The 10,108-nt window shown below is 39.1% G+C and overlaps 1 protein-coding gene across 1 annotated transcript; it reads left to right on the forward strand.

Annotated features, from left to right (window-relative positions):
* Positions 1-1,541: 1,541 nt before the first annotated feature.
* On the forward strand, positions 1,542-9,583 carry BEGAIN (brain-enriched guanylate kinase-associated; the record flags this gene model as incomplete). The annotated part of the gene is made up of 3 exons (XM_008942065.1): positions 1,542-1,649; positions 4,881-4,964; positions 8,210-9,583. Coding segments are annotated over 3 exons (1,566 nt in total), but the record flags the coding sequence as incomplete, so codon positions are not given.
* Between the last annotated feature and the right edge of the window lie 525 nt (positions 9,584-10,108).

The following is a 10,108-nucleotide window of genomic DNA, read 5'->3' on the forward strand; positions in this document are numbered from 1 at the left end:
CTTTGATTTTCCATGATATAGTCTCCAGGCAGCTAGCAGGAACACCTAGTCAATGGGAATGAGGATTGGATAGGTTTCATTCCCAAACCAGCCTCCAGGTACAGCTGGGCTGTCAGGATGGAGATTTTGCAACAGCCGTGCAAGATCATTTTCTACAGATGGTATAGATGGTCTCTAGAAAAGCTGACATTAAAACAGGCCAGTCTAGACCTTCACAAAGACACTTCAGTTACATCTGCACTGTCCAAAGCAAGCTGTAGCTTTGCTTTGACCATTTCAGAAGGTGTTTTTCTTTAAATAGCAACTTAGGATGAGAGTTGCCACTTCCAATTTAATCACCCTTCTTTAATACAGCCTGGTGCTTTGCAGCTGTATAATTAACCTTGGTATTCATTCAGACTTCAAAACACATAGCTCCCATTGCTGTCAATTAACTGGCAATGTCAAGTGCATGTTAATGGAAGATTTTTGTGTGACCCTGACAATATGGCATTTGGGAAATTTCATCCTGCTGGAGACACTCCTTCACAAATTAATGACTTTAGAATGGAAAGTGAGATTGTGACTTTGTCACTGAATTCAGTTCACTAAATAAAACAGCTGTACATTAAGGTTCACCATGCTTTTTGTTCTTAGTGAAAAACTGCTTTCTAAAAGATCCCCCAGGTAATTGGCAAACCTTCTTGTTATCATGGTCTTGTACAGCTCTGAGTGCAACGAAGATACCTTGATCTCAACTAGAGCAGTCAGAAGCTACCATACTTTTTAATACAAACATAAGGCAGGAGGCAGAGTTACAAATAATTGTTACAGAAAATATCTTCATATATAAGGCAGTGCAATGAACACTGGAATATGAAAATGGGGCACAGTATGGGGAGGGCCAGTGCCACTTTACTTTTCCCGTTGATTTCTTTGCATTCATAATAAAGAGTTACAACCTACTGGTAACAAGATTAAATTAGTGGGCAGCAAGAAGCCTGATTCAGACTGTTTTCCTGTTATCCCACAGTGGGTCACATTCTACTAATGAGTGTTAACCCTGCAATCAGGCAGCATTCATCTTGAGAAATGAACAGCCCCATTCAGGGCTCTTAAAGAAGCCAGCACAGTCAACAGCTAACAAGAAATTGGCTCAAACACAACTACTTTCCTTTTTAAATATATTGTTCTATCTTCACGATGAGAATGGGAGCTAATGACATAAGTGAAACATTTTTGCAGTAAAAGCCAAGAGCAGCCCAAATTCCTTCCAGGTTAGAAACCCTGCCTTATGACAAAAAGGGAATAGCTGATGCTCAGTTGAATGCTTTTACACAGGCTAGCTAGAGCCTTTTGTGAAGGTTCCTAATGTGTGCTCAATTTGACCTCCTTATTTTCAAAGTACTTTGTCTCATCTACTGAGTGAAAATAGGAAAAAAAATAAAGTATTGGTCGGTTGTGCTTTTCCCTGAGTTTGAGAACGACATCAACCTTTGGGCCTTTTATTGAAATATTCTAGCAGTAGAAAAAAAATACTGACTACTCCATTTTCTACACAGGGTCAACATTACGAAGAGGAAAAACGGGCTTTGAGCCATGAAATAATTGCACTCAATAATCACTTAATAGAGGCCAAGGTGACAATAGATAAATTGTCTGAAGATAATGTAAGTATTTCATTATGGATATATCTTGAGATTATATTCAGAAATAAATTAGGCCATTCACTTCCCATGACATTATAAAATAATTTATTATTGTTTATGTAAAATGTAACTTGTCACCTCAACTGTTAAAATGAATGTTTGATTGTTCCAATCATTGTGTAAATTCAGCTCTCCTTATGCTATGGGAGTGTGGTGAGAGTATTCTTTTTTTTTTTTCCCCCCTTATGTCTGACCTAAAACTGATGGGAAAATATTCTAAGAAATGATAATACTCCCACACTGATTTTGCCATCAGTTTTGGTCTAGTACAGCAAACTGGTAGTAGCACATGCTCAGAGCTATGGCATGGACTCACGCATGGAGTGAGGATCCATCATAAGGATTTTAGGCACATTGTAGAGCCCTACACTTCCTGCAGTTCCTCTGATCTTTCAGTGTTCCCTCACTAAAATGGGGTGGCCAGCACAAGTGAGCTCTACTAGCAGTAGGTAGGATTGAACCAACCTGGTTGCTCAGATTACTTCAGGGAGCAGGAGACAGGTTTTGCCCAGCTGTGGTTCATGTGTAACAATTAATCTCTGTATGGAACAAAACAAGGAACATACCTGGCAGTTGTCACCCTGCATCTCATTAAACACTGCGAACACTGTCATGTGTACTGCAGCTGGCAACCAAGCTCATTAAATCCTGCCAGAGTCAAACCTAAAAAGACAGAAAAGAAAGGAAGATTGCAGGCATTTAGCTCATTATTATGCCATTCCTTAGACACTTAATAAAAAATTCATTTACAGAAGACATGTTTCTTTTAGCACTTATTTTTCAGCATCTTACATTCAAGCTTCCCATATTTCATATGAACTCTTAATCATAGCATGGAGCATTTGATCCCATTAATATGCCCACTGATGTGAATTGTGCCTATGTGATTAATAACTTTCCAAAGGAAACAAAGAGTTCACAATCTGACTCTTTACTTTTATAGAAATTGTGCTGAAACAACAGTTACTTCATAATTCTAATGCCTGTAACGGAGTGTGGTAAATCCAATGGGCTACATTTAGGTTTTAGAAAAACAGGTATACATCCAGACTAATTCAGCTGAAATCAGCAGAGTTATTTCAGCTTTAAAATAGAAGGGAAAAAATTATAAAACTCCCAATAAGTATATATGCATTCCCACTACTTAATGGAGTCAGGTTTGAGACCACATTTGAAGACTTGTTTTCAATTTTCATAGATTTTAAAAGGCAGCTTAGACTGGTGTTCAGAGTACTTTTATTCCAAGAGTTCTTGTGAGCTACTCTGAACAGAGTATGGTCCAGAAGCCTCAAATAACAGTCCCACTTCTTCATCCTTGAGGTTGATTCACAGGCAAAATTTTACATAGTTACATAGCATCACTAATGAAAGTGAAGGTTAAATGCAAAATTTTAAAATAAAGAAATATGAAACACAACATTAATATATTACCTAATAAGTCAAGACAGTGTTAAACTGAAAAATCCTACATGGGGAGAACATGTTTTTGTCTTGCCAATATTTCTTCCTTCAATTATATTTCCCCTTACTCTTCTGACAGATAAGTAAAATGATGGTTTCCATGCAAAAACATGTTTTTGACTATGGGAAACACTTTTGGCATTAATTGCTGATTATTGTTTTAGGTTCCATTCAGACAAGCATTAAAAGACAGAAAATCACTTCATTTGCATGGCATGTCCAGCATGTTGAGAACAAAGTACACGTGGCACATCTAACTGACATGTAAATTTTCTGTAGTAATTTTTAAAGCTACTAAAAATAAAATGTCAGAGATGCTTTTTGTACTCTCCATGACAACCGCTTCACAGGAACAGAGGCACACAGTTTTGAAGAAAGGATTAGATTTTGGAGTGATTTCATTTTTGGGTGCCTAGTACTGCCATACACGACTTGGAGTACTTGTCTGTGCTATACTTTGTGCAGCAATATACTGTGTGTTTAATGTGCATGTAACATGTCAGAATCACATGCACATGCAACAGATTTTGCCTCTAAATTGAATTCTTGGATTCCTACTGTTTGCATCTGTTTTCAGGAATAAATACAGGGTGGACTAACGTAAAATTTAAGACCTACATGAATGAATGTATCTTCCCAGTACATTTAAGGCAGAAATGGCATGCATAAAAGCTCCCTGTAATTATAGACTACCTTTAAAATGGTATTTCAAAACAGAGGGAATTTCCACCTTTCCTTTTCATAGAAAAAGAACAAGTGGAACAGTAAAAATCTGCATACAATAAAAATATATATTAACAGCAGAGAAAATTCAAATAATTTCAGTATTTGACATCTCTTCTCCATAAACATTTCCTAATTTTTACAGATTAACACATCCTAGTGTCCATAGTACCTTTACGCTTTGTCTATCTCATCTATGCCCACCTATAAAGTCAACTTTGAAACCAACTTTCTTTTTAATGGCACCTAGGATCAGGCTAAGCAGCATACAACTCTTGCCTCCAGGGTCCCAAAGCTACTAGCTGAAGGATACAGTTACACAGTCATGTGTGCTAAATTAAATTTAGACAAAGGGCAAATCTATGTACTGAATTTTCCCATTAAATACACTGCAGGAGCCATCCAGTACAAAAATAGTACAGGCAGCTTGTTTAAACTCCCTTTTTCCCTGTGTGGAAATCTCATAGTAATTTCTTACCCAGGAAAAATATCCTGTTCTGTAGCATCCAATATTTGCAGTGGGATTTAATATATCTATATAGTTGCATTCTGCAAGATACGAAAGAAACCAGGACCCAGCAAGAAAGTTTCATAAGGAAACAAAGGCTTTCTTTTTAAAAATACAATACAATGTATATTTCAGTAATTCATTTCCACCACAGTTTCATAAGATTATTTAAGCATTTTCTAAAGTAGTACCTTAGTGCTGATCTTGGTAAAAACTGTCTATTCTTAAATTTTCTTTTTGCTTAAAAGTTCATGTTTCTTTTAGCCTTCATTGCACCAAGCATCATGCTAACAGTATAAAGTCCAGTTGCTAATGGTAAGTATCCATCTTTTGAAATGCAGATTACTGTTCTATAGCAACAATTATCAAAATTTTCTTTTCAGTAAGTTTATAAGCTCTCACAGAGCAAAGAGGCAAAGTTTGCTCAGGCATGGGAGAAAGGCTGAAAGCCATAAGCTATTTGCAGACTTTAAAAAACAAGCTATTTTTTGTTTTTCTAGGAGCTCTATAGGAAGGACTGCAATTTAGCTGCTCAGTTGCTCCAGTGCAGCAAGAATTACGACAGGGCACATAAGCTTTCGGAGGTAATGTGACCAAACTTGGTGAATATTCAAAGAAATAAATATTTTATGGAAAACGGGTTATTTCACATGTATCAGTTCCAGAACCTGTGCACAGGAAGGCTTGCGCACCTACCGGTATTCTGTGCAGCTGAGGGAGGTACCGACAAAATCACAGCCAGTGGTGGAACTTAGAGGTACTCTCTTCCCCAAAACCTCTACTATTTGGTAGCATGGACTTGCACTGATCCCAGGACAAACAAAGGGTTTAGTAAAACCAAAATGCTGAGAACCCTAGACTGCAAAATGCAGTGAGGGAATGGTGGGCTGAGGGCAGGGAAATGACGCTCCAGGCGTCAGAGATTCTGATACAATCAATTTTCTTCCTGAAGCTATTTTCCAGTCCAGCTAATTTCTAAACCTGAATTTTAAAATGGACTGACAGAACAAATATCTTTTTCTAAAGCAACCAGAGCACTGAATGATTGATTACCAAGGTGTAAACTTTAATTAATAATGCTCGCTTCCAAGGAAACTAGTTTTGAGAAACAGACTCCTTAAAGGGGAGGCAAATGTTATCTTACTGAACAAGACTGTCTTTAGGGATGCAGGCCCTACACAAAGCAATTGCACCTTTGTCATATATATTGCCTCAGTGAAGGTCATGGAAAAAAAGCCTTCCCTACATCAGTCCCAGATGTAGTGTCCCAGCAAATGGTCTCTTTTGTGCAATTCTGCAACAGAATAATGCAAACTTGCATGTGGAATGTATAAACCATTTCTAAGCCAGCAGACGGCTTCAGAGCACTAAACAACCCTAACAAATAAGAATAGACCAAAACCCTTCCATCAAATGGGTGATGAATTTCTGAAGACAGAACTTCCAAATTAACCATTATCTTGGTTCTGTTATTTTTTTCCCAGTAAGTGACTTCCCTTAGCAACTGAAACCCACGAACTAATCGTGACATTACTCACACCTTACCCATTAGCAAGAATTAGGAGCCTAAAAGTACTTACTGGTTCACTTGCAGAAAACTATCACAAATGTGGGATCTCCCCACAATTTCCCAGCCTGTCATACACTCAGTTAAGCACACACAGTCTCCACTCATAAGTACAAGTATTTATTAATTTAGCAGGTGTGAATGTGCTGTCACAGCCAATAAATTTCTTACAAATGCAAATATTGCCTGAAAAAGTATTGTATATTATCCAGAAGTCTAAACTACAGCAAGTAGTAATGTGGCAGCAATATCATTTTAGTAATTCCAGTTTCAAGTGCAATGCCCAGAAAATAATGGCCTTTTTCTTAACGCATTTCATAATCTAAATAACGTATATAAAATAGATCAAACAGTTGTGTTAAAGGATACTAAAATGACAGCTGCACCATAAAGCAGTTTCACGTTAAATGAACTGTATTTCTTTTCCTCATTTTTGTGGCAATTTACAGCAGCCCTATTTCACAACCTGTTTCTTCAATCTTTGTTACATCTGTACTTACTATGACTAATATTGCTGTCTGCCAGCAGACTGGCAATATCATACTCTTTATTTCCAGTGGAAGACATATGAGCTAATTAACAACATACTGATCAATCCAAAATATCCTGGAAGGTCTATTGGTTGAAACAACACTCATCCTACTCCACATTAACAAGAATGCCATTTCACAACATGCCATATTTTGAATACATTGAGTCTTGGGGATTAAATTAACTTCAAAAACTGCCCAGTGAAGCTGAAAGAGAAGCTCCATATCTTATACATGGTGAGGTCGTTAGAAGGAGCAGGCACCTTAAATTTCTGTCACCTAATACTGACGGTGGGGAGACAGTTCAGTATTTGTAGGGTTGTCTCCTCTAGAGAAACAAAGTTAAGGAGGGAGTGAAATTGTTAGGCCTATATGGATAACTACCGATTATTTGGTAAAGAGGAACTTTGTTTCTAGTTATAGAAAGAGAATGCTGAATAAATCAGAGGTCAGCCAAACATTCAAGGGCTAAGTCCCTGTGGCATAAATCAACATGGATATCAAAGGATCTATCACAAGCACGAACCCAAAACTTAGTCCAAACATGAGTTCTTCTGATTTCCAGCAAGAAATAGGAAGACAGTCATTATGAAGCTCTCTTTCGTAGTCCTGTCTGATCATTGATAGAGATCTAAAATGAGCAAGGCAGATAAAATTGTACTGGTGACCATGTTTGGTGGTGTCTGCCTAGGCACTACCTACCAGACTTCTGAGCTGCACCAAGGAATGTGGGCTATCAGTTTCTTCTGGACCACATTACAGAATGGCAGGCAGAACCACTATCCATAAAGCTGATCCTGTCTTTCTCCAAAAACTATACGATTTGTGATGCATAACAGACTTAATGATTAATTCGGACTTGTATGTCACAGGAATCATAAATGTCAGGTCATTTTTTAGCTCTTATTTCTGTCAGTGTAGTAAGAAATTAGAAAAGCAGTCAGCTAGCAGCTACTGGAAGAGGAGAAAATGTTGAGGCTTATGTGGATGGTTGATCTGAGAAGCAGTGTCCAACTGCTGGGGTAAGGAACCTGGTTTGATTTGCTTCTCCCCAGTACAGGAACACTCCTGTCATAGCAGCCAGTACTAGTGCTTTAAGTGTCAGTGAAACCAACTTTCCTGCCTTTTCAAACAGCACTGTTTATCAAATGTGACACTGAAGGGCAGCGTCCCTAGATCCTGGACTAGATGACCTTTTAAGGTTCCTTGCAACCCAAACCATTCTATGATCCAATTTGGCACTGGGTTGGAGGAAAGACCAAGGCAATGTTGAAGAGGGGCAAAAGAAGAACAGAGTTGATCTGACCTCTTCCTCCTCTTTCCTCACCCCTGCAGAGACCTTTGCAGCCCCACACTCCAACTGAAAATCACAGACACGTGCACAGTATGTCACGTGTTGCTGTGGATTGTAATTTCCTACCTGCCTTTTTAAGATCATTGTTTACTGCTTTCTTTACATTATTCCTATCCAACTTAAACTAACTTGGAAGGAAATCTCTCTGTTTCCCAGTGTTTTCTATGAGGGGAAGAAGATGAAGGTTTCCAAATGTTAATAAATGAAAGTCACTTGTTTTCAGAAATGCACAAAGATTGTGGCCATCACACTAGTCAAAGAGTCATATATAGTGAGCTATATAAACAGCACTCATCTGGCAACGTTGTATTGAGCAGACACCAGTACTGACATGCACCCTTTTCTCCTTTTCCCTTTTGCCATCTCTTTACATTGCAGTTACCATCTGACTTTCAGGAAAGAGTCAGCATCCATCTGGAAAAACACGGGTGTAGCCTTTCTGTCCCCTTGTCCCACACATCTTACGCTGATACCATACCCACTTGCGTCATTGCCAAAGTACTGGAAAAACCAGATCCAAACAGCTTGTCTTCACACTTGTCAAGCCCTTCTACAAGGGATCTCAATTTTCAGGACTCTGCCGGAAAACTCGGACAGAGGCCCCAGTACAAGTCGGACATCTACTGCAGTGACACTGCCCTTTACTGTCCCGAGGAGAGAAGAAGGGAAAGGAGGCAGAGTGTGGACACACAAGTGAAAGACGTGGGGTTCCTGCGATCCCAGAACTCCACAGACAGCACCGTCGAAGAAGACGGTTTCCATTCCAGCTTCTCTCACGAAGCCTTCCCAGAGTACATTACCTCTCTGCCGACCTCCAGCTCCTATTCCAGCTTCAGCGTCACGTCCGAGGAGAAGGAAAACACCCAAGCCAACACCCTGACAGCCTCTCAGCAAGCGATCTACATGAGCAACAGAGATGAACTGTTTGAAAGAAAGTCACCTGCAGGTTATGAGCATCAGGGAAGTCCTAGGTTTGCCAAGTCCAAACCTGTGCAGCACATGGAGCTTGCTGATGACAATGAGAATTCACCTACTTTTACTAGGACTCTGCCTCCATATGCAAATGAACCTTTTCATTTCTCAGCCATAACACCACAGCAGGCGTTAGCAAATCAGAAAATGAGGAATGAGTGCAGGAGCAGCCACCTTTCAGAAGAAGACTTACCTGGGCGATGGAGGCAGTTGAGCGTGGAGGACATTGGTGCGTACTCGTACAGGAACACTGACAGGCTGTCGCCCTGTAGTTTTTCAGAGCAGTACTACAGCAGCCCTATTAAGAAAGGAGACAGTAGAACAAGCCCCATCTATGCTAGTTATAAAGCAGATAGCTGCTCAGAGGGAGATGATATCTGCCAAAGCAGACTGGTGGATTCTTGCTTTCTGAGAACAGACAGTGGCCTGAATATTGACATCAGCACGAGCTGTAAACAGGACAAATTGCCCGCTTACAAAACAAAAGAATCGAGAGACCAAAAAAATGAAAGGATCACCCTCCAGTTATGCAGTAGCAAAAACATGGAAAATAGCCCGGTATTGAAGAGAGAGTACGTGGACGTGAGCCCAAACAGCTCAGCAGAGTCCCTCAATCAGAGTTCAGTGGAGGCTTCAGAAATCCACCAGTCTTCCATGGAGCAAGGAAGCCATTCGGGTATTCACAGCAAACAGCAGCAGTTTCAGCGGACTGGGAGCACTGGTTTGAGTCGGAAGGACAGCCTTACAAAAGCACAATTATACGGAACCCTTCTGAACTAGGCATCTTCCAAAGTGGCAATAAGACAACAAAGAAAAGAAGGCAAAGAGCATTTGATACTTCTAGTGAACAATAAGGTTCTAAGAAACAAGGTTATTATAAAATATATATTCATAATGGTACTATATGTTTAAAACAAAATCTCTTCAAATATGTTATTTAGCACTTTTCACTTAACATCCTTTCCACGTGGGAGACAGTCCCCTCCCCTCTTTTATAAACCTGAAATATTTTTATAAACAAAATGGTATTTATTAGACTATCCTAAGCTATTTGAACAGAATTCTTTTCCCTTCAAGCAGGTTTCTTATTTATTTTTGTGCATGAGGCCATCTGTGCCTAAACTCTTGGAGGAAAAAGGGTAAAATCATGACCGCGGTGATAAAAATAAATTCACCTGATAAAATACCACAAAATGTCACGTGAAAACAAAACAAATAAGAATGGTAAATTTGAAGAAGTATATTTTTTAAAAAGAATGGAATCGTATCTTAAGTTATTTCATACAAATGTATTTATGAGTGACT

The sequence above is a fragment of the Merops nubicus genome, unplaced genomic scaffold (assembly GCF_000691845.1).
Source record: "Merops nubicus isolate BGI_N331 unplaced genomic scaffold, ASM69184v1 Scaffold54316, whole genome shotgun sequence".
NCBI classification, from domain to species: Eukaryota; Metazoa; Chordata; class Aves; order Coraciiformes; family Meropidae; genus Merops; species Merops nubicus.